The 24,969-nt window shown below is 44.4% G+C and overlaps 2 protein-coding genes across 2 annotated transcripts; both read right to left on the bottom strand.

The window, feature by feature from the left end:
• Window positions 1–1,682: 1,682 nt before the first annotated feature.
• Window positions 1,683–8,296, bottom strand: SELENOS (selenoprotein S). Its single transcript, NM_001199926.1, is given in 6 exon segments — window positions 1,683–2,352; window positions 3,910–3,988; window positions 4,086–4,175; window positions 4,736–4,842; window positions 7,345–7,479; window positions 8,149–8,296. Coding segments are annotated over 6 exon segments (573 nt in total). The 5' UTR covers window positions 8,225–8,296; the 3' UTR covers window positions 1,683–2,266.
• A 3,629-nt stretch (window positions 8,297–11,925) lies between these two features.
• Window positions 11,926–24,929, bottom strand: SNRPA1 (small nuclear ribonucleoprotein polypeptide A'). The gene is made up of 9 exons (XM_002749063.6): window positions 24,782–24,929; window positions 22,031–22,178; window positions 20,990–21,068; window positions 16,742–16,788; window positions 16,369–16,471; window positions 15,715–15,794; window positions 15,245–15,320; window positions 14,461–14,554; window positions 11,926–12,222 (listed from the first exon to the last, which is right to left on the bottom strand). Exons 1-9 carry the CDS (start codon window positions 24,861–24,863, stop codon window positions 12,164–12,166), a joined length of 768 nt encoding a protein of 255 aa, XP_002749109.1. The 5' UTR covers window positions 24,864–24,929; the 3' UTR covers window positions 11,926–12,163.
• Window positions 24,930–24,969: the final 40 nt, after the last annotated feature.

Below are 24,969 nucleotides of genomic sequence, written 5' to 3'. Positions count from 1 at the left end.
CCCTCCCTCCCCCCCCACCAAAAGGTGCTAGATGTAACGGGGGCATGAGGAATTCAAGCACTGTTTCTTCCCATGTGCTCATGACTTGATAATTTCTCCATTTATGAAAAAAGTCAGGTTTCAAAGTAGTCAGTCACATCTTATAGTATACTAAAACATGCCCCTCTACTCTTCATATTTATAACAAACTCTTGTGTCGAGGGCTCCGGACCGACGGCAGTAAGGGAGCCGCTCAGCTGCATATGAAACCCCGAGCCAGAGCCCTTGAGGGCTCCTGACCGACTGCAGTAAGGGAGCCGCTCAGCTGCATATGAAACCCCGAGCCAGAGCCCCTCTACTTCTGAAATGTGTAGCTGACAGCCACTTCACACACTTTTCAGCTACAGAAAACATATTCAAGGAAGAATGTTAAAAAGTTTCCTTGTATCCTACAAGGGGTTCTCTCTAGATGTAAACAAATCTGGATGAAATATTGTAATCCGAGTATACCATTTCCCACATTGTGAAATCTTCTGTGCTGGTGGGGAGCCAATCCAGGGAACATACCTGAAAGGGAATGAGCATCCAAGGGCTTCCCCATACCTCACAAGGCCCACCCTTGTTTCCACTGACCCTTTCTTTGGCCTGAACCCCCCAATTTCCTCCAAAGGCAAAATGAAACTCAAATCTCTCTAGACTCAAAGACTAAGTCTTGACTATGCCAACCTATTGGTTTGTAACTACACTGCTCAAGGATCCTGCTTCCTCTCCTTCGACCCTCTCGGGAGCTCCCCCCAAGAGATTTTGTCTCGCACAGACAGACTATTTCCCTTTGTCAAGAAGCAATCACAGAGTACTCTACCTGCAGGAGACAATAAGTGTTGAGTAATTTATGTATAAGACCATTCTAGAATACTTTTGTAGTGAATTGCCCCTATTTTGAAGGTTAACGTGTTTCCTTCTGATGATTTAGACTCTATAGCAGGGTCCACAAACTACCGCATGCAGCCCAAATCCAGCCCATCAGCAAAATAATCATTTTAAAAACACTCCTTTAAAAACATAAAAACCTGGGCCGGGCGCGGTGGCTCACGCCTGTAATCCCAGCACTTTGGGAGGCTGAGGCGGGTGGATCACAAGGTCAAGAGATCGAGACCAGCCTGGTCAACATGGTGAAACCCCGACTCTACTAAAAATACAAAAAAAATAGCTGGGCATGGTGGCGCGTGCCTGTAATCCCAGCTACTCAGGAGGCTGAGGCAGGAGAATTGCCTGAACCCAGGAGGCGGAGGTTGTGGTGAGCCGAGATCATGCCATTGCACTCCAGCCTGGGTAACAAGAGCGAAACTCTGTCTCAATAAAAAACCATAAAAACCTAAGAGAGAGCTTATGTGGCCTGTGGAGTCTAAGATATTTACCATTTGGCTCTTTATCCAAAACCCCTGACAGTGCCTCTGGACAAGGGCGTAACAGATGAGTTGTGGCGAAAGGGACTAACTGAGAGGACGGGTAGAAACCCGGGCGGCCTGTGAGGAACGTCGAGGTGTGACGCTTCTTTATCCCAGTTCAGCGACTCGACTCGAAGCATCTGATTTTCTGGATGAACCCCCAGGAGCCGGTCAACTTTCGAAATCAGCACAGCTGTCTGCCACCTGCCAGACTTATTCTGGGTCAGCAGTAATAAATGGAGAAATAAGTAATAATAGTTGGAGGTTGTGAGAAATAAAAAGCTATTTAATGTTTGATAGACAAATTCAAGTCCGTAAATTTCCTTGAAAGATGCTAAAAATGTTATTCTCAGTTTTTAAATTTACAGTTTTGTTTTTACAAAGTTCTGTACATAAAAATAGATATACAGAAACAAACCCCATCAACTGTCCGCATCAGTAATCCTCACTGGTGGGCTCACCATTGCTAAGGAAGACATCATTCAACGCAACCTGTCACAGAGACTGTCCTGGCAGCAAGATTTCTAACTTCAAAATATCATTACTCTTTTATCAAGATTGCTAATCATCTAGAGGCCTTTCCCTACCAACTAGCAATTAACCATGAAATCAATGAATGCAATCACTATCTCCAAATGGAACATGACCACCAACCTAACGCCTAGTGGCAACATCTATACCCTTTGCTGCCTGGAGCCCTGACATATGCAGGTGTAGTTATGAACAGAAACAAACCCCACCTCCCCCTGGCTAGTCACTGTGAAAAGGGTGCGTAAGGCAATTGAATCGAGGGTTAAGGATTCATCTTGCTAATGTCAAAAGCTACACTAACAAGATTCTTAGCCTCATCCGCCAGATGATGGGCCTCTGCGTCCAGGTCTCCAGGAGCAGGTTCCACCTCCTTCACCAGACAAAGGGTTATAACCTGGGATGACAGAAAGGAAGCAAAACAGTATGGATAAAAATCTGAAAACCTGGGAACATTCTATATCCAAAATAAAATTCTGTGACTGACATGCAAAGCACTACAAAGATATGGATTCTAAGGTACATTTAAAAAATTTTTAGCTACTATTTAAAAAAAAAGAAACCTTTATATTGTGATTGCCATTTGAATTGATTTTCTGGTGGAGAAAAAAGAAGTCATTCAACTTCTTTGTCCTAACCTCCAAAACACATGCAAAAGAGTCACCAAAAACTTCCTCAAGATGGTCTGATTTAAGTATATGAAGCCTCCTATCACAGAGAATGTATTACTGAAACTCACACATTCAAATAAGGACTGTTCAAACTATAGAAAACGGATTTAAAAAAATCAAAACAGAATGAAACCTGCCACTTCTACCAGTCAGAGCCAGGTCATCTGTGTGCTTCCCCGCTACCCCTGCCCCACTCCCTCGTGAGCTTCCCAAAGTCAACGGACAACTGGGGACCTGGTTGAGTGCTCAGGTTCTAGGGTCAGCCACAACTTAAATATGTTGGTTTTACTCCTTACTGGCAGTGGAATCTTTGAGCAATACAATCCTGTGCCTCAGTTTCCCTATTTGTAAAACCAGGCTAGTCAAAGCCCCAGCTCAGGAATGCTGGGGACACTGAAAGAGGCCATGCATGCATTCCATCTTCTACGATTTCCGTTCCTATCCTAAATATCACCTCTATGTGTCTAAAAATAAGCTTCTAGCAGGACCATCTAAAAATAGCATTTTCTTTCCAGATGTATCACCTTCTCTACAGCAAGCCAGGTTTAGTCTCCAGACACAAAGGGGATTACAGCTCAGCATCTAAGGTCAGCCAAGTTTGTGGCCCATGTCCCAGTCTGTCTTCAGTCCTCACAGACACCATGAGGTCTCCAGGCCTCTGCTGTGCGCCCTCTCCTCCTATAGAGAATACAAAGTCTTCCGCCCTGGAAGTGTTCTATAGTGTTCTAGTGTCTTTGCTCTCTCATTCCTCAGCAGTAACTTGCAACTCTTAGCCAGAATCACAAAAGATTGCTTATTTTTGTTTGTGAGTCCCATCTTCCCAGACTTGAAATTCTTGGAGATGGGATGAAGACAGACTGGTACAGCACCACTCAGAGTCCCCAGGGCAGTGTTGCACACAGGAAAAAGCTTTGAATGAGCATCTGTCTGCCACTCCTTGTTATCTGAAGAAACATGGTGGTCCTGGCTAGAAAGGCCCAAACCACTGTGTTCCAGCTCCTTGACACTCATCTGAAGACTGGCAGAGAACTCCTCGTCCTAATTAGCTCTCCCTCTACGGGACTGCAGAGGGATCAAGTGAGAATACTGTACTACAAGTACAATCCTTCCAAGCACTTAGTAAGGGCCTAGGAGGTGGTTTTCATCTGTTTCCTTTACTGAATCTTCACAATCCTAAAGAATTAGTCTTAATTTATGCACAAAGAAACAGTCTGGTTTATAAAAGGTAACTATATCCTGTAAGTGTTGAAAATGTGTTAACATTTGATATCGGTGGTGCTTACCACCTCCCCGCAAAGGCTTTCTGTCCGATTTCCGTTTTGGGATGACAGATGAAGTGGAAGGCCCAGGACTGTCCTCCTCCTGTTTGAATACACACAGGTGTAAGAAACAATGAAAACATTCTACTTGGCAATCTTCACCTACTACAAAATGCCAGCTGGCCAAAGTCTCCAGTCACCTGAGGCTTCTTTGCATTTCCTTTGTAACTTTTTCCTTCTTGCATGCTGTCCCACATTTCAATCTTCTGTCTCCTTTTTTCTTCTTCAAGCTGAGAAACAATCACATTGCACAGAAGGAATTCAGAGACTGCCATGGCTCTAAAAGACAGCGGTAACTGACAATTCCTAATTTGGGTCTTTCAGAACAAACGCCACCCTCATTTTCTTTGGTTAATATAACCGTTGTGATCTTGTGGTATGAGTTTAACTCAAAGAGAAGCTTTGGTTTTTGCACACTATGAAAGAAAGCAAAATGTTTCATGAAAAAGATGACTGACTCCATGTTCTTCTGAAATTCACGTCTATCAGGACATTTTTGGTAATGTAGAAGACACAGGCATGTGCACACACTCACATGTACCCTCCAACCTGTCTCTTCTCCTGTGCTCTGTACCTGTCATTGTAAAATAGTCACACATCTACTGTTCCCTAACAATAGTGTATTTTTCTTGATATCACCAATACTGACATGGTAGGAACTGAAATACTTATTAAATCTAATGGGATCGGACCTGGTCCTAGAAGCTTATAGACAACACAGACAGCAACTGTAATCGACTGAGCCTCAGCCAATTTCTATGTACATATTCAAACTGAAGCTGGGTGCTACCTGTTTTAGTTTCTCTTTATGCTTTTCAACTTGAGCATTTAGTTCTTCTTGCATTTTCAATCGCGCAGCTGCTAAAGCTTCTTGTCGTTTAACAACAACATCAGGTTCTAAAACGTCAGAAAAAAATTGAGATCAAGCACTTTGTAGAATAGAAACCTGAGTGTCTGCATTATTAGAAGTACAAAGAGGTATCGACATCAGACAATGAAACATGTTTTTACATGAGTAATCCTGACCCCTCTGCATACATTTTACTGCTTCAAGGGGCAGGGGTCTGTTGCTGAGCCATGGATTTTAGCTCCAAATATCTGCATCACCAGAAACCGGTTAGAAATGTCAATTTCTAAGTTCTCCTGAGCAATACCAATTCATAAAGCCTGGGATGGCGGCCACACAGAGCACATTTTGGGTACCTCAATGACACCCTCGGTCTCTAGGTTGACCAGAATCCTGGAAGACTACCAAGGAAATATAAAGTTTTCTAAATCATCCATCCCTCAACTAGCCCAGGAGTTAAGATTCTTAGGTATTTGTTTCTACAGAAAACAAAAAAAAATCCTTCCACATAGCATTATGAATAGAAATGAACTCCCCCGCTTAACCTGTATTTTCATCTCGTTTGTAAAACAAAGTCTACCATCTCAATCTCAGTACCAGTGACTCAGATGAATGACAATTTATACTACTTCACTATTCTAAAAACATGTAGCATTTCTTTGGATATGTCCACAGAAACTGTATCTTCTAACTAGTGAAAAGGCTACCTTTCAAAGAGAATGAGTTTTTTAAATGGGTAAATATATCTGGAAATCAGGTCTGATGGATAAGTTAGTGAAAATCAAAATGATGTGGACATGAAGAGATAAGGCTGCCTGTTAATTCTCTCAAAATGTTCTAGAGATAACTCAACTTAGTAGGCAGACCTACAAGTACAGAGAAAATATGTTTTCATTTTAAACCAGCCTATAAATGAAAAGCCATCCAACAAGACATGCACTCAGGGCACCATCAGGCAGGTTCTCCATTGCATTAACTCTCTGAAACAAAAAAGCGTTACACATGCACCAAAATCAGCTTCAGAAGCAAAAAAACGTTCTTTCTCCTCCTATACACATGAGAACCATCTATTACTAATATATTTTTTTAAATTTTTTATTTCAGAGACAGAGTCTTGCTCTGTCACCCAGGCTGGAGTGCAGTGGCTCCATCTCAGCTCACTGCAACCTTTGCCTCCCGAGTTCAAGCGATTTTCCTGAGCAGCTGGGACTACGGGCACATGCCACCAGGCCCAGCTAATTTTTGTATTTTTAGTAGAGATGGCATTTCACCATGTTAGCCAGGGTGGTCTCAAACTCCTGACCTCAGGTGATCTCAGAGGCCTGACCTCAGGCCCGCCTCAGCCTCCCAAAGTGTTGGGATTATAGGTGTGAGCCACTGCACCCAGCCCCTTTTTTTTGGGAGGTCAAGGCGGGCAGATTATGAGGTCAGGAGTTTGAGGCCAGCCTGACCAACATGGTGAAACGCGATCTCTACTAAAAATACAAAAACTAACTGGGTGTGGTGGCATGCGCCTGTAATCCCAGCTACTTGGGAGGCTGAGGCAGGAGAACTGCTTGAACCCAGGAGGTGGAGGTTGCAGTGAGCTGAGATCACGCCACTGCATTCCAGTCCGAGCAACAGGGCAAGACTCTGTCTCAAAAAAAAAAAAAAAAAAAAAAGACAAATCCTCACTTGTTGCCCAGGCAGGGGTGCAGTGGCAGGATCTCAGCTCACTGCACCGTCCATCTCTTGGGTTCAAGCGATTTCTCCAGCCTCAGCCTCCCCAATAGCTGGGATTACAGGTGCCTACCACCACACTCCACTAATTTTTGTATTTTTAGTAGAGGTGGGGTTTCACCATGTGAGCTAGGCTGGTCTCAAACTCTTGACCTCAGGCAATGTGCTGGCTTTGGCCTCCCAAAAAGTGCTGGGATTCTAGGCGTGAGATACCCAGACCAGCCGAGAACCATATACTTCTTATAATTTCTTAAAGGCAGGGTCTCAGTCAATTTCCCACGCTGGAGTGTAGTGTGGCCCAATCATAGCCCACCACAGCTTTGACTTCCTGGACTGAAATGATTCTCCTGCCTCAGCCTCCTGAGCAGCTGCGACTACAGGTTTGTGATGCCACTCCTGGCTATTTTTATTTTATTTATTTATTTTTTTGAGACGGAGTTTTGCTCTTGTTACCCAGGCTGGAGTGCAATGGTGTGATCTCGGCTCACTGCAACCTCCGCCTCCTGGGTTCAAACAATTCTCCTACCTCAACCTCCTGAGTAGCTGGGATTACAGGCACGCACCACCAAGCCCAGCTAATTTTTTGTATTTTTAGTAGAGACGAGGTTTCACCATGTTGACCAGGATGGTCTCGATCTCTTGACCTCGTGATCCCCCCGCCTCGGCCTCCCAAAGTGCTGGGATTACAGGCGTGAGCCTGTGTCTCTATTTTATTTTTTTAATAGGGACAGGGTCTTGCTATGCGGCCCATCTTACTTTTAATAAGAGACTAATTCTTAATAAAAGAAGGAGGTGAAGAACCACCGCTTTCATTTCGGTTATAAGGCACTGACCCACAGCAGCCGCAGCTCTGTCCAGCTGCCTCTGCCTCAAGGCTCTTAGCCGGGTGGAAAGCTTCTGAAAGACCACGTAGAGAAGGATGCAGCTGAAGACGATGTGCCAGCCATAGGTGGCCAGCAGGGAGCCCACTGAAAAGAAAAAAAAAAGTTTTCAAAAAACTAAAAATGGCACTACCAGTTGACTTTTCCGTAAGACTCAACAAAGTGTAACTCCTGCCCTCAAAGCCTCCATGGTCTAGCTGAGGAAAAAGCCTCCTAAGTAGATCGTTAAAACATGAACAAGAAGTGCGACAATTCAGGGATCTCCGAGAAGTGAGACTTCTCCACCAACTGGGGAGTCGGGGGCAGTTAGGGGGTGGAGGACACAGCAACTGGGTTTTGAAAAATGAAGAGCAGCTAGTCTGAACCAGGAAGGCAAAGGCCTTTCAGACCTAGGGAACCACACAGAAAGGGGGTGACAGTGCGGGGAGTTAGGAGTGTGTATGGGGCTGCGTGGGGCAGGTCCCAGAGGCAAACGCCAAGGGCCGAGTGACTCCAGCAACTGCAACAGGAAGAGCCTGGTTCGCAAAAAAGACTTGCGCAAACAAGGGCCAGCCGAGCCGCCAAGGGAAGTGCGGCTCCCGAGAGGCCACCGCGCAAGGTCCGGGCCTGCTGCCCAGAGTCCGCGTCAGCGCCAACGCCCGACAGTTCCCAGGGCTCCCAGGCCCCGGCGCCGCGAGCAGCGGAGGACCACCCACCGATCATGGCGGCGCGCCGGGGAGGTGGCGGCGCGCGCCCTGCTGCCCCGCAGCGACTCACCGGTGACGTGTAGGAAGCGCAGCCCCTCGGTCTCCAGAGCCGGCCTCGCGGACAGAGGCTCCTCTTCCCGCTCCATGACTGCCACCGCCGCCCAGCCCGGCTGCCGCGCCCCCAACAGAGCGCTTCCTGTGCGTTTCTACGCACACGTGGCGCGCCGGGACGCTATTACGGTCCCGGCCAATCGCAGGTCGACCCCGCCCCGACGCTGAGCCAAACGCAGAGGGGGCGTGGCCGAGGGGCATGGCGGGCGGGGTGAGTTCCGGCCGTACTCTCTGGGACTAGGACGGCGTGTAGGGGCACGTTCTGTGCCAGCTCCTGGCCTGAGTGGGGGCGGAGGACCAACCTCTTTCACGGATTTCTTACCGAATTTCTCCCTTCTTTTTCCTAATTGGACACCGAAGCCAAGGAGGTCGGGGCCGCCCGGAGGCAGGATTTGCAGCCATATCCTTGCCCTGGGCATACTGGACAGCGGCTCAGTGGGTCGACTCCCCCCAGCATTTGAGGGTTGCAGCCAGCGTCCACTCCCACAAGTGAAAACACGAAATGTGGACAGCCTCCTGCTCCTGCTGCCGGTGATACCTTTCAGACCAAGAGTCCCCACTGATCCTCAAGATTCTGTTCTCCAAAATCAAAACCTCTTAGGAAAAAACGATCGTAGTAACGGCTCTAACCTGTGTTTAATTATACTGTAACACAAGACACTATCACAGTTATTTATAATAGTGTCCTGGCTGTTTGCCCTACCTACTGTTCTGCACCCTCTTCCACCACTCAAATATCGCCACTTTTATGGTGACCATAACCATCCTATTTGAAATTTGACCTTGGGTTTCTCTGGAGAAGCATTTGCAGTGCACATACCTAGCTGTGTCTCAAAAGAAGGGTGGGAATTGGGAATATAAATGAAAAAATAATGAACAGGTGACAACATCCGAGTGCCCCGTCACCACCATTGCCAGAAGCAAAGTGGGAAAGGCAAACCCTGACATGAAGCATGAGTGCAAGGAGCACTTCTTCAATGCAGGTTTGCCAAGAAGTTCCTCAAGGGGGATGGCTGCAGGGATTTGTGCACTGACCTCATCAAGCTTTCCCAGAAATATGTTCAGAAAGCAATGAAGGGGAGCTGGAGTTCATGATGCCACAGCAAAGAAAAGCCTGAAAGCTCTAATTCCCTGTTGGCCACCTTGAAAATGCACTCCTCAATCAACAAATTGAGGACTCTGGATGTGATCCATAAAGGCTGTGAAGATAGCTTATCAATTTAATAAGTTTAGGAGGGAGAATATCATTTCCTTCTTCATGTTTGCCTTTCACTTGTAAAAGATGAACCATCATCGCTTTAATTTGCTTCCGTGATTTCGCCCTTGCTCTGGCATCTTGCAGGAACATTTTTGTACTAAACTGGATGATCTCTTAGGATTATAGTTGCAATCCTCAGTCTCAGGTTAGCTTTAAATCCACCTTACATCTAAATACTGACAAACTAGACAGGATGAGCAGGGTTGCCTGACCTCTTTTGTTAGGCTGTGAAGGACATTAGGTACACTGTACTGGGATCATAGTTCATGGAAAAAAAAATGGTTAAGTCCTCACTTTTCTCTCAGGAAGCTCATAGCAAAACAGTTTCAATCAATGCTTGGGAGCAGTTTTATTTTTATACAGTAACTTAACAGAATGGTTTAACACACAGTTCCCCATCTTAACAAGGTGTCAGATGAAGACTTAAGAGCTTCAAGGACTCTGCAGTGGGCTGGGAGTGGTGGCTTCTGCCTATAATCCTATAGCACTTTAGGAGGCTGAGGTGGGAGGATCACTTGAGGTCAAGAGTTCAAGACCAGCCTGGGCAACACAGCAAGATCCCATCTCTACAAAAAAAAATTCGGCCAGGTACGGTGGCTCTCACCTGCAATCCCAGCACTTTGAGAGGCTGAGGTGTGTGGATCTCCTGAGGTCGAGTTCAAGACAAGCCTGGCTAACATGGCGAAACCCTGTCTCTATTAAAAATACAAAAATTAGCTAAGCGTGGTGGTGGGCGCCTGTAATCCTAGCTACTAGGGAGAGTGAGGCAGGAGAACTGCTTGAACTTGAGAGGTGGAGGTTGCAGTGACCTGAGATTGTATCACTGCACTTCAGCCTGGTTGACAGAGCAAGACTGTCGCGCGCGCACACACACACACACACACACACACGAAAGAAAAAGAAAAAGGTTATGAAGGAAGATTCTAAATTGCAAAGATTTGTGGTTGCTGGCTTTGAAACCACGTTAATGAATTAAGTCAACATGCACATTATCAAAATGCCAAAATGTTGCATCTGGTGAAATGAAGGGAAGTTTTGCTTTATTTGCCTTATCTGCCCTATTCTGTAATGTCTGTAATCATAAAGATGGAATAAATTCTAACATTTAGGTTCTATCATTTAAAAAAGGCAATAATCCTTTTCACTCAGAACTTTGCAATATAAGACAGAAACCAGTATTAACTCATGAAAATAATGCACATTCTAAACGTATACAAGGTATACTTGTAAGCTACTGTGAACTAGTGTTGCATACATATGTACATACAGTATAATGGATATATTCCACTAAAATCTAATCGATTTTGAATTATGTGACTGCATGGATGGGCTCATTTCAGTTCCCAGCACATTGTTCTTAGTTTTACTGACAGAAGTTATTCATCCTAGCCAGGCATCTACGTTACCTTTGGGCCTTTAATCAGGTGTTAGAACCTCACCTGGCTTGCCTTGTCTGGAACTAGAAAGGTATTTCAACAAACACTTTGCTCAATGTAATTGCTCAGGTACTATTTGCAAAAATAGGACAAAGGTAGACAGTAATCAGAACTGCCACCTGTCACTGAACGTCATAGGCTAAATGACTGGCCCTAATTTGTCACTCTTTCTCACAGCCATATCCTGCTATAAAAGGTGAAAGGAATCTATTTCCCCATCAACCTTGGACTTTGTATACTTGGTGAGATGGCTTGCTTTGGTTAAGAGCAAGCAGACAGAGTGAAGTGTGTCAGTTTTGAATGTGGGCAGGCCTTAAGAAGCCCCTAGTGTTTACTTCTAGTGCCTTTGCCGGGTGAGCTGGCTTATCGGAGACCTGTAAAGAAACCAAGCCACACCAGTTAATCCAGACCTACAGTGATAAGCAGAGCCAACTATAAGAATAAATAGTGGTTGATTAAAACCCTGAGTTGTGTGGTGGATTGTTCTACAGCATTATTGTGGCAACAGCTAACTGAAAAAGTACCAAGCTTTTCATGCAACAAGATTGGATTACAACTGTCGTGGCTAAGGGAGATCGGAGATGGCAATCAAACAGTAGTGTTCTTCAAACAGGAGTGAGTTCCACCCCTTTCAACAGCAAACATTCTTGAAGACTCGCCATGCGACCTTTATGTTAACTACGTACATATCTAAAACTAGAGGGTGGGTATGGTGGCTCAGGCCTGTTCTTCCAGCACTTTGGGAGGCCAAGGTGGGAGGATCACTTAAAGCCAGAGTTGGAGAGCAGCTTGGGGAAGAAAAAAACCTCGAAAACAACCCGTAACCAGGATAAGTGGGACACACTAATCAATTCCAAAAATGGAATCATTTCAGTGTCCTATCAGAAGACGGAGCGACAGGCAAGTCTGTATTAACATGAGGGCTACATGGGAGTAGAAAAGGTGGCCTTACTGGCATGTTCATGACACTGCAGGAGGTGGACTAATCTGAGGAAATGCTGCCCTCCCACATTTACAAATGAAACACATCCTTAGACTTCACTGCAAATGCACCGTGATGACACACAACTCGGCAGCACACCGAGTGTTTATTTTTATGACTTGTAGAAAACTGACATTTAGATTTCAAAACTTACATTACAAAATTATCAGCAGCAGTCCTAAGTATTTCAGCAACGCTGACACATTCCACTTTGCTAACACAAACAAGGCTATTATCCCATGTTTGAAAAGCAGGACTTGTTCCAAGAGGGCCTATTGCCACACATCTGCCCCACCGCTCAGGACCCGTTTGTGACGGTGTCTTCTTCCATCTCTTCTTCACCATCATCAGTGGGTCCTAAAGAAAACCACAAAACCGAAAGTAGAATCAGTTTTAGAGAATCTATCTCCTTGGCATGTGAGTGCTTGTTCCGTGGCCCCTGTTTCCTAGGCACTGAAGCAGGTCCAAACAGATCAAAAGCAGCCCCTGCCTTTGGGGAGCCGATTGCCCAGGGACAGTCTAGTCTGTCTTTGGCAGGTACGGGACGAGATGATCAGTTTCAAAGGAAAAGGGTCACAAAAGTTTCAGAATTGCCGCCTCCCACTGTAGTTGACGATAATTCATTCTTGTGAAGGTAAAAAGTCTACATTCGTGTGCTTTTCATGGCACTACCATAGCAAAGAAACTGGAAATACTCAAAAGCCTTTGGGCACCTTCTACACACCAGGTATTGGCAACAGTTCAATGACTTTATTGTCTCTAAATTGGGAAAATATGGCAACAATTACCAAAAAATGTTACATTTGTTCAACAATTTATGGCAGATATTTTGATCAATTTCTTGGGGGGGGTGCGGGGGCGGGGAGTCGTAACCCTTTCATTTGCTTGGGGAAATTAGGAATATCTGACTTAACACCAGTCAGCTGGATTACTGTATTGGCTTCATCAGTCCAGCCCTTGCAATATGCTATTTTGATTGACGAGCATGAAGAAAATTTGGCCACACAGGTATATAGTTAGAAAAGGGAGAGGACCATTCCAGGCCGGGCGTGGTGCTCATGCATGTGATCCCAGCACTTTGGGAGGCTGAGGAGGGCAGATCAGGAGGTCAAGAGATCAAGACCATCACGGCCAACCTTACCAATGAACTTTTCATACTTTATCTTGTACTTTGAACAAAATCTTGTACCTGTACATGATTTTGTATCATTTGGAAAACAGAGGTTCCCGGGTTTTGCAGATCTTCCAAATGTTGAGACATTTAATTACACATCAAAAATGTCACACCCACTAATTCACATGCATTAACATGACTACTGAGTTCCCCAGAAAAGTCTTTTAAGTACTGGGAAGCTGGCAGGTTAGAGCAGTGGATACAAGTTTTCCAAATTTTAATTTTTGCTTGAAATCTTAAATTTTCAATTGTTTTCACTGAAGTACAGGCTCATTTCATCGTGTTTGAGAAGACAGCTAGAAGACAGTTAACAGCTGCCTCTCAACTGAAACGACAGCCCAGTGCATGGAGATAGCCCCCCAACTCAAGTATGCAGACAATGCAGATGTGTACCACTATTCTCTCACCCAGAATATCAGACGTGTGCTTGAGGAGTGACATTTCATAATCTTCACTGCTGCATCCAGAACACTCTTACGTGAAACTGGTATGCATTCTACTGGGAGCGCAGAGCAGAGAAGAATATAACAACTATTATTTAGCCCGCTGCCTTGATTCCTGCTGAGGTGCCAGCAGTTCTACCTCCTATTGCTCCAACAGTGCAAATGTTCGTACGAAAAGTAGTTACACCTTGGTGTATCCGATAAAGAAAAGTCTTGATCTTACGGACTCTCAGAGGCCTACAAACCATACAGTAGAAAATCACTGTTCTTAAAAAATGTCTTTTTCATTTTTAGCTCCCAGCTCAAACATTATTTCCCTAGAAACTTTCCCCAAGATAGCAGTCGAAGTAGAGGTCCCCAGTTACATTCATATCAAAACTTGTAAGATGTATTTCAGTATTTTTTGATATCCCCAGTGCCCCACCTGCTGCCCAGCATAAAGCAGGCATTCAAACAGCAGAATAGCTACCACTTATCAAAAACTCGCTAATGTTGAGCCCTGCGCTAAGTGCAGTCTCCTAGGCCTCTCGGCAACCTTCTGAGGTTTGGTACTATTAACGCAGATTTAAAGATGAGAAAACAGACTTGAAAAAACTTGTCCAAGGGCAGAGCTGGTGAAGCTAAGATTTGGGCCTCAGACTGCTTGGCTCTAGAGCCCGTGTTCCTGACTACTGAGCTATTATGCACACACACAGATACAGATAGGCAAACGTCCACATGGCTATCTCCAGTGTTCAGTTCACTCCATGGCTGAAATAATACTAGCTTCAACTTCTACATAAAACCCCCACAGCACTATGACTTAGCTTTCTTCATCCAGTACTTTATCTTCAAAGAGCATTTACAGGGATTTCATGTATTAGATGTGATGTAAGGAGGCACTGTTCCAGCATTCTGGAGTCATAACATCCAAATGGTTATGAGAGTCACACCGAGTGTAACACTAATTTGAACGGACAAAGAACACCGTTTGCTCACCCGATCTGCGTTCTCTGCCAGGAATCTGACCAGACTGCAGCAAGCCCTTCAGCCTCTCCACTTCAGCCAGAGTTGAAGCATTTGCTATAGCATTCTGGAGGACAGAGGGCAATGGAGATGGATAATTAACTTCAACCAAGTATCAACTACCCAGAAAACTAAGTATCAATCACCTACAGAAATTCACAGCAACTTCTCCATTTGGAACATTAAACACTTTGGTGTTGGGGGAAGAATGTTATTGGCATACAGAAATAAAACTAGAAGCCAAATCACAAATTTCCAAAATTGGGTAAGAGATGCGGGCCCTCTTATAAAAGAGAGCAAATAATCACTCCAGATGTCCTAAAACTGTAGCTAAATGAAATAACTATTTGAATTATTTGAAAAACTATTTGAAGAACTACTGAATAGTTTAAGGAGGCAACATTATAAAACTAGGGTCCCTACTGATCAGCCAAAATTATTTGCCAGACAGCAAATCTTTGAAACTAAAAATTAAGGCAAACATTGAGACAGCATACCAAGGTAACTAACTGTTAGAAATGATAAATGCATCCTGGAAAATGAGAAAGACAAAGCTGCCTCCACATCAATTAGTTCATGTAATTTCAAGTCTGATCAAATAATAACTTCAAGCAAGTTTTTCCTTAAACAGCAATATTGCCGTATGCTAATAACTGTGGGAAAATGCAATCCGCAATGTTCAGAACATGCTTATCCAACTTTGTGTTCTGAACCCATCTGGGCTCGTTCCAGTCCAAGAGGCCTAACACATGATTACCTTGATTGCTTCTACATCCCCTGGAGAGGGCCCACCTTTCTTTTTGTCAGTTGGCAAACCAGCACCTGGATTAAAACTTAAGACAGGGAAGAACATAACCATTAAACCTAGACCAACAGAAGTTGCTTCTCTTTTACTTTCAAAAGGTTTTGAAAGTAATTCAACCAGTGTAGTATCTTATCTTTGTTAACAAACTGATACAAGAACTCTCTCCTTCAGAAACACCACCCAGGTCGTCTTCCTATATAGAAAACAGGATGTACATAGTATCACATTAAGACCAGCTACTGAAACATGTGCTCTGCTAGTGGTGGAAATGTTCTGTGACGTGCATGGACCATAAGCACTCAAATTTAACACCACATTAATATGTCAGAGTTTTTGGTTAATTTGGTAGGAGATGAATGGCCAGACAGATCAGATCATGTTTCTGAAGGTCAAGTAGAGTTAAGTTGGATATCGTATCTTACGTTTTGCTTCTCCTGGCAATATCCTTTGCAAGCTGTGCACCCCGTTTGCCCTTGAACATTTTCTCTGCTTCCTGACGCTCCTACAGCGACACCACACACAGAGTTAATGGAAATAGGAATACCACATGCATTTAAATGCATTCCTCAGAAGACATGGAAGTGAACTCTCCTACAATACTCCGGGCTGGTGAAAATACCAAAAAGCCAACGTCAAATTAAAAGAAGACACAGTGGTCTTCTTTCTTTGGTAAAGCTCCCTGAAGAAAGTTCACTTTCCTAGTTCCAAGGATGGGCTCCCAGGGAACTAAGAAGGCAATTAAATAAATAATAAAACAACAAACTCCTAATAAGGGGAAAAACCATTCCAACAATCAGAGCTGCACAAAAGTGGGTTACATTAAGTTCTCCACTGGGAATGTATCTAAGCAGACAATCCACTGTTGAGAGCGTTCACCATGGCCTCAACATTTTTCAAACTTTGGAATGGCCAACTCTGAAATGAGAAAACATTTGACCTAACATTCCCCCCACCCCTGTTTTTATTATAAACTAATGGCAAAATTTACTCATTTAGACAATTTTAATAATCAGTAATAGAAGTACAAAGAAAAACACAACTCTACAATGACTCACAAGCAATGAATTACTACTTACTTTTAGTTTCACTTTCTGGAAATCCAGGACTCTGACTTGCGGAACTTTATAAATCACATACAATCTGTAATGCTTCTTATTGGTTACCGGATTTCGCAGAATACTAAAAGAAAAGGAAGAACACAATGCCAATCTTGTTCACAGCGCAGCACTCAGGAGGTCTGTCTGAATAGTCTAAGGCACCTATAGACCAAGGGAACACCCACATTCTTCACGTTTCAGCGTTGGAACAATTTAACATTAAGGAAACATACTCGACATTTCTTTTTAACAGGCACTTTAAATTAACTGATGACATTAAGGTCAGGGCTGGTAAAGGCAACGTTATTTTAAAGGACCTCATTTATTTTGTCCAAATGCGTAATTCCCATACCTTAGGTAAGTCAGCGATTTGAGAGATGCCAGAGGGTCCAGATCACCCTGTAAAGTGATAGCCACAGGTAATTAGCACGTTATTTTGAGTTTGAAGTCTCACGCTATTTGGAGATCTTGAAATGGAGAGTGATTTTGAAGTAAGTATCCACATTGTCTTTATTTACTTTTACTCTCTAGCACCAAGCCCAATACTAGCACATCACAAATGCTTCAATCATTTCTACTTCTTAACCCTAAAATCTTGGCATTAACAGCTTCTGTCTCAACAGCAGTAGACAAAAAAATTGCTTTCCTACAGCAATCTCAAGGCAGCTGCTGAGCAACGGTTTGGAAGAGAAAGCAATGGCAAAGCTGATGGGACTCCGGAGCAAGCTATTCACAGCGGAACTGCAAGGCAGAATCTCAGTGGAAGGGGGGCTTTTTCTGCTAGCACCAGCTTCAGTGTCTAAGAACAACGGCTATCATCCTTTGAAAGAAGGCACGTTTATCCTAGCCGCCCCCGCGGATATCTTTAGATAAAATTTGCAAGGACAAGGAATACTATAGTTTAAAGATGACCGGATTAATGGAAAGAAGGGAGGGTGATTTTTGAATCTTCTCCAATTGCTCCATAAAACATTTGGAGAAGGACAGCAAAGATGAAAACCTGTGGTCAAAGCCACAACCAAGCTAGATGGCAGGGCATTTGCCAATAACCCTAAAATAGGAACAAGTAGAGACCACCCGTTTCGAGAGCAACAGGACTTGCCCGGTGACGGCCTTTGTACAGGAAGAAGCAGAGGGACGGCGAGGAGCCATCTGCCAAACTCAACTCCACAGTGACTGAGAAAAGCAGGCAAAAGACCAGCACATTCCAATAATGACGACAGGGGTCTATGATAAAGGTTGAAAGGGCAACAGCAATTTGGGCCCTCACTCTTAACAGAAATCATGTCCCAACATGGCCCTGCACTGGACAGAAACTGCTGAACAGATCCAGACTGGGTAGATGGCAGGGGAAGGGTGTGTGTGTGCAAGAGGCACAATGAGAAAAGAAGTACAGATAAAAACAGGGAGAGCAGGGCCAGAAATTCTCAAAAAGCAAGCTGCCATCTTCAATGTCACCTCACCACCAGAGGGAGCTCTAGAGCTTGATACGGTTACACCACTGAAGATCCAAAAAGTAATGAAGAACAAAGTGTGGCCGGGCGCACACCACACGCCTGTAATCCCAGCACTTTGGGAGGCTGAGGCAGGTGGATCACCTGAGGTCCGGGAGTTCGAGACTAGCCTGACCAACATGGAGAAACCCCATCTCTACTAAAAATACAAAATTAGCAGGGTGTGGTGGCGCATGCCTGTAATCCCAGCTACTTGGGAGGTTGAGGCAGGAGAATTTCTTGAACCCGGGAGGTGAATGTTGCAGTGAGCAGAGATCGTGCCATTGCCCTCCAGCCTGGGCAATAGAGTGAGACTCCGTCTCAAAAAAAAAAAAAAAAAAAAAAAAAGAACAGCCGGGCGCAGTGGCTCAAGCCTGTAATCCCAGCACTTTGGGAGGCCGAGGCGGGTGGATCACGAGGTCAAGAGATCGAGACCATCGTGGTCAACATGGTGAAACCCCGTCTCTACTAAAAATATAAAAAAAAAATTAGCTGGGCATGGTGGTGCATGCCTGTAATCCCAGCTACTCGGGAGGCTGAGGCAGGAGAATTGCCTGAACCCAGGAGGCGGAGGTTGTGGTGAGCCGAGATCCCGCCATTGCACTCCAGCCCGGGTAACAAGAGCGAAACTCCGTCTCGAAAAAGAAAAAAAAGAACAAAGTGATAATGTTGTTACATACACAGTGTAAAACATAATGGTAAGGTAGTGATGGGTTTCAAAAAAGAATAAATATGGAACAAGCTGAAGGGTGATGAAATGCTGAAGGACACTGTACTGTGCATTTAAGAGAGTAAATGTATCAAAGTTTAAAATTAAATGTTGAAGGTCACAGTACAGTGCTCTTAGCATTTAATTTTAAACGTTGATAAATATGTGTGTTTTAATCCCTAGGATGCTAACTAAAGACTGAATAGAGTAAATAATTTCTAAACCATCAGAAGGAAAAATGGAATGACAGAGAGCATGTACAATAAAGGAGAGAAAAAGGATGGCAGAATGGGTGGGACAAACAGAGAAAAGACAACCTCAGCACGCCAGTAATTACATCAAATGTAAATACACTAAATATAAATAATTCACTTTAAGTGAATTAACTTTTTAAGAGCTTTCAGACTGGATTTTAAAAATTCCAAGAATACCCTGTTTTCAAGAGATAAATCTAAAATACAAGAGGTACAGAACTTTGGTGGAACAAGATGTATCATGCAAATACTAACCGAAAGAAAGACTGTTTTGGTATATCAGGTAAAAGAAGCCTCACGGTAAACAGCACTAAGAGATAGAGAGTCACAACATAATAAAAAGGTTCCATTCACCAGAAAGATATTAATAATTAAAAATTTGTATGTATCAAATAAGGCAACTTCAAAATATATAAAACTAAGATCAGCAGAACTTCAGGACAGTCAAATCCACTACCATGCTGATAAGCGCAAGAGCGAAGAGCTTTAAATACAACTCAAGTTCTTTAACCACACCTGTCATGAGACACACTGCCTATAAATGTGTATTTCGAATTGAGTACTTCACACACTTGTACTCATGTACTCACATGGCCATGGACCAGTGCTTTCTTATGTTTGTAGTTAAGCATCTCCTGGAGAATCTGAAGGATGCTATGGACCTTGTCCACAAGGAGTGAACACAGTTCATTCTCGACAATCAGGGCAATAAGGAAGGTTAGGTCATAAACCAAAATTAAGTTTACAGTTTTTTTGAGCTGAGGTCTCATTCTCTTGCCCTGACTGGAGTGCAGTCGCATGATCACGGCTCACTGCAGCTTTGACTGCTGGGGCTCAAGCGATCCTCCCACCTCAGCCTCTGGAGTACCTGGGACCACAGATACACACTGCCACATCTGCCTAATTTTTTTGGAGGGGGATGGAATCTCCCTGTTACCCAGGCTGGAGTGCGGTAGTGCGAATTCAGCTCACTGCAACCTCCTCCTCCTGGGTTCAAGCGATTCTCCTGTCTCAGCCTCCCGAGAAGCTGGGATTACAGGCGCCCACCACCACACCCAGCTAATTTTTGTATTTTTAGTTGAGACAGGGTTTCACCATACTGGCCAGGCTGGTTTCGAACTCCTGACCTCAGGTGATACGCCCACCTCAGCCCCCACAAAGTGCTGGGATTACAGGCATGAACCCCTGCGCCCAGCCTTTTTTTTTTTTTTTTTTTTTAATTACTCATAGAAAAGAGGTCTCACCATGTTGCCCAGGCTGGTCTAGAACTCCTGGGCTAAACTGATCCTCCCACCTTGGCCTCCTGAAGTGCTTAGATTACAGGCAGGAGGCATGGCACTTGGCCTACAACATGAATTTAAACGTCCAGTGTTTAAGTGAAAATTTAGGTTACAATACAATATACAGTATGTCAGTTACGTTAAAAATTAGATACTAAGAGCAGAAATTTTAACAGTATATAAATAAATAGGTCAAAATAATCATATCCACATAGTGCAGGGGACACCTGCCCCAAGTTCCAAGGGGACGGTTCATCTGAAGAAGAGTAAAGCAAGGTTTCTAGACCAGAGCTGTTCAACAAGATCTCATGCACACACACGTCATCTAAACTTTTCTAGTAGCCATGTTAAAATAAGCAGGCGAAGCCGATTTTAGTAATATGCCATTTAAGCCATTATCCAAAACATTATCATTTCAACATCGATATAAAGACGTTACTGAGTTTCCTTTTCTTTGCACTTAAGTCTTTGAAATCCAGCGTGTGTTCTCTAGCTCTAGCACATCTCAGTTTGAGTTACTGGACACTGCAATTCCAGCAAATGACATAGGACTTTATGGCCCTGGGTTAGGGGAAGCTTAAACATCAAAACTGCTACAATAAAGGAAAAGATTGATAAACTGAACTGTACCTAAATTAGGAACTTTTCTAACAAGACATCCCAAGTCAAAAGATAAGTAACAGTAGGAAAATATTTGCAACATACAGTTGCAGAACCCAAAAGGCCCAGATCCTGACTTAGGAAAAAGGTAAAAAAGAGGAGATTATTTTCTGTGAGATTTTCTAGAATTTGTAAATTTCTGTAGGAAGCACATAGTACCTTTAACTCCACCCACCAAATACATTTTCCTTCTATGCAGCTTACCAGTTCGACGAGACTATTATTGGTGAGAATGAGTTCTGTCAGACAGGGCAGAGCCTGATCCAGTCCCTCACCTATACGGCTAAAATAAAAAGAGAGTCTTAGCAAAAATGAAAATTAAATAAGCTAACAATTTCATCTACCTCCCTACTCAGAGAATCTGAGAGACACTTACAGATCCTTCTTCCAACACCCTGATGAAGAGGAAACAAGGCAAAAAGAAGAACCCTTTTCTGAGGACACAGGGTCAGTGACAGAAGTGGGACGAACCCAGGCCTACGGGACACTGCCTGGAGCTAATGCTGCCGCCCCATCTAGCGGAACCTGAGAAAAGGTGCAACTCTGGGCGGCACAAACTGCTTAACTCTCTTCATGACTTTTTGTGCAGGCAGCAGAGAAATGCAAATTATTCTGCATTCACAGCTCAGGTACAAGACACAGCAACTACACTACAGGGGAATAATGAACCTATGAAAAAGATTTCTATCTGAAGGAAATCCCACTCACCACCCAGCACTTTTAAAGACAGTATCTATAAACCGAGTGCTTTTTTTTCCAATAAAGTTTACACAGAGCTGATGAAGGCAGGGCCAAAAAAGACCCCAATTTCAGTAATTAACAGTCTAGAAATTAGCTGCAGTTAAAAAAAAATATCAGAGAAGCTCAGTCAAAAATATAATCGTTACTTTTCTATATCCTTTTACTATGACCCCTTTGATAAGTGTTTTAGAAGCCAAAATGTGTACAAAGCACCATGTTTTTAATTTAAATTAGAAACTTACCACGAAAACAAAAACACATGATTTCGGAATAGACACAAGTAAGACTAGACTAACGCCAGGTTAATCTCTGCATCTCTAAAGGAAAAGTTCATTTCTCATTTTAAGAAGAAACATGTATTGAACATGGCTCCCATTATGGAAAAAATATAAAAACTAAAAAAAAAGAAACACATAGGTTTAACTGGTAGTATGTGCTGCAACTTCAGGGAACACTGCAACATTTACCGCAGGTGGAAAATTACTTTCCCCAGCAGACCCTTACCATATTCTGTTGTTGTTCACTAACAATGTTTTTAGTCTTCTCAGCAAAGGAAAGCCATCCAGTTTCCTGATCTCATTGTCAGAAAAATCAATCGCATCAAACTGGTCTAGCGTAGCACCTAGATTTTCAATGACGGGAATTTTATACCCTGTAAAATGGAGGAAAAAAAACACACAAGAGGTATTAATATAACTAAACAGCCTCTTAAAAGATGAGCAGTATTTCACAGGAATCAGACTCCAGGCCTTGATTCACTCAGGAAGTATTACTTACCTAGCACCTACGCCATGTTTCCTACGCCTTGCCACTGCACAAGGTACTAGAGATAAAATGCTGAATGAGGGTGGCAAGTCCCCAGTGCCATGAAGCTTACAGTCTGATGACAACAGGGACAAGGACAGTAATGATAGGTGAGATAGTTAGCTAACATTTATAAGACCATTTACAAGGTGCACACTGTTCTACGTCTTCAGGGCTAGTTAGGCGGAAGCAGCACAACAGGAATTTACCACTTCGGGCTGCTCAGTTTCAGTGCCCAAACAAGGTTCCAACACCGTGGACAACAGTTCTCCACCTCTTGCACCCCCACAGGCCAGATTCTTAGAACCCATCAGAACAGCCTCAAGATGACAGTTCTCCCTTCTCTCCCCCAGCTCCAATTCACAGTTGGAGGTCAATGGTTTACATACTTAATTTGTCTAAGTTGGGCATTATTATGTTAGGAGCTAAAAGAAATATTCCAAAGAAACAAGGTCTATTTAAAAAAAAAAAAAAACTCAGCCAAAGTTAAAGTACACAACTCAGGGCTGTACTACAAGTACTGCATCAAAAGAAGTATTCTCAACACTGCACGCACTCCACAGAGAGAAATGGCAGAGATCACCGTAAGTGATGATTTGCTCTTGAACTGAACCTTTCTCTAAGAAACTTAAATTCAACAAAATAAAAATACTGGGCCAGACGCGGTGGTTCAAGCCTGTAATCCCATCACTTTAGGATGCCGAGGTGGGTGGATCGTCTAAGGTCCGGAGTTCGAGATCAACCTGACCAACATGGAGAAACCCTGTCTCTACTAAAAATATAAAGTTAGCCGGACGTGATGGCACATGCCTGTAATCCCAGCTACTCGGGGGAGGCGGGGAGGGCTGAGGCAGAAGAATCGCTTGAACCCAGGAGGGGGAGGTTGCATTGAGCCAAGATTGTGCCATTGCACTCCAGCCTGGGCAACAAGAGCAAAACTCAGACAAAAAAAAAAAAAAAAAGGAAAGAAGAAAGAAAGAAAGAGAGAGAGAGAAAGAAAGAAAGAAAAAACTGGGGGCTGGGCGCGGTGGTTCACGTCTGTAATCCCAGCGCTTTGGGAGTCCAACGGGGGCAGATCACTTGAGGTCAAGAATTCAAGACCTGCCTGACCAACATGGTGAAACCCCATCTCTACTAAAAATACAAAAATCAGCCAGGCGCAGTGGTACATGCCTGAAATCCCAGCTACCCGGGAGGCGGAGGCACAAGAATCACTTGAACCAGGGACGCAGAGTTTACAGTGAGCCGAGATCACACCACTGCACTCCAGCAAAGGGGAAAGAACAAGACTTCATCTCAACGCAACACAACACAACACAAAACAATGCGATTCCCCAAAGGTCAGCAAGAAATCAAAGCAAATCCCGAGACCATAGGTCCCCGTGGGAATCTCAGGCTACGACTGCACTGCCGTACCCCAGAGAAGTTGCTCTTCACATTCTTTCTAAAGCGGTCTCCTGAAATGCCAACTAGCTAACTGCCCTCCCAATTTCTTACCAAGTCTTACTAAGGTTGAAATAGTACAGGAATCTAAATAATTGTGAGCGCTTCCGCAACTTACACACAGCACCCGGCGGTGGAAGCCTGGGTGAAACAGTTCAATCTTTAAAACGTCTTCACGAAGGGGAAACGCCAAACAATTAAAGCTACTAAGTAGAAAATACTGGGGTAGCCGGGCGCGGTGGCTCACGCCTGTAATCCCAGCACTTTGGGAGGCCGAGGCGGGAGGATCACGAGGTCAAGAAATCGAGACCATCCTGGTCAACATGGTGAAACCCCGTCTCTACTAAAAATCAAAAAATTAGCTGGGCATGGTGGCGCGTGCCTGTAATCCCAGCGACTCAGGAGGCTGAGGCAGGAGAATTGCTTGAACGCAGGAGGCGGAGGTTGCGGTGAGCCGAGATGGCGCCATTGCACTCCAGCCTGTGTAACAAGAGCAAAACTCCGTCTCAAAAAGAAAGAAAGAAAGAAAATACTGGGGTAAACAATCGCTTTTGTTCGGGGACTTAGTTTCTTCCATCACATTAAGAATAATGAAGACATATCCTATCTACACTCACAATATCATCTGGCGGCAAGTACTGAGAACCAATCACTCGCCCTGCACTAGGGTTACCACCGTTAATGAGTCGCTCTTCCCGGCCCTCAGAGTCCGCTACGAAACAGCCAAGCAAGGCCTAACAGAGCCCCACGAGCATGCAGCAGGGAGTAATGAAATCACCCGTGCTTCTCAGGAGGCACAGCAGTAACAGAAGGCTCCCAAGAGCCTAACGGGACGCGCGCTTGGCAACAACGGCAAGAATCAGGCAGGGCGGTCTCGGCGCAGCCCGATCCGGGTCTAGATTACCCACCCGCGGGCCAAGCTCCGGCCTTCGGTGCACGCGGCGGAGCGCGGATCGTAAGGCGGCGCAGTGCCGCCCTGGGACTGCCCGCCCGCGCCCCCGGACTCACCTCGGAGGTCCAGCTCCCGGTCGCGCACCGCATTGGTGTATTGGGCCGCCTGCTCGATCAACTCCGCCGTCAGCTTGACCATTCTGCCGCCTCTGGCTTCCCAGCGTAGCCGAAAGGACGCTGCCTCCTGCGTCCCAACGTGCCCCGCGCCGCGCCGCGCCGCCAGGCAGCACCAATCGCATCCGCCG

Source organism: Callithrix jacchus, chromosome 6 (assembly GCF_049354715.1).
Source record: "Callithrix jacchus isolate 240 chromosome 6, calJac240_pri, whole genome shotgun sequence".
Classification (NCBI taxonomy): Eukaryota; Metazoa; Chordata; class Mammalia; order Primates; family Cebidae; genus Callithrix; species Callithrix jacchus.
This window is presented reverse-complemented; position numbering and strand designations above follow the sequence as displayed.

Coding starts and splice junctions, on each gene's coding strand:
- SNRPA1 (XM_002749063.6), bottom strand. CDS start 24,863: ATGGTCAAGCTGACGGCGGAGTTGATCGAGCAGGCGGCCCAATACACC. Junction 16,789..20,989: donor ATAATAGTCTCGTCGAACTG/GTAAGCTGCATA, acceptor ATCACTTTACAG/GGTGATCTGGACCCTCTGGC. Junction 15,321..15,714: donor ATTGCCAGGAGAAGCAAAAC/GTAAGATACGAT, acceptor CCCTGTCTTAAG/TTTTAATCCAGGTGCTGGTT.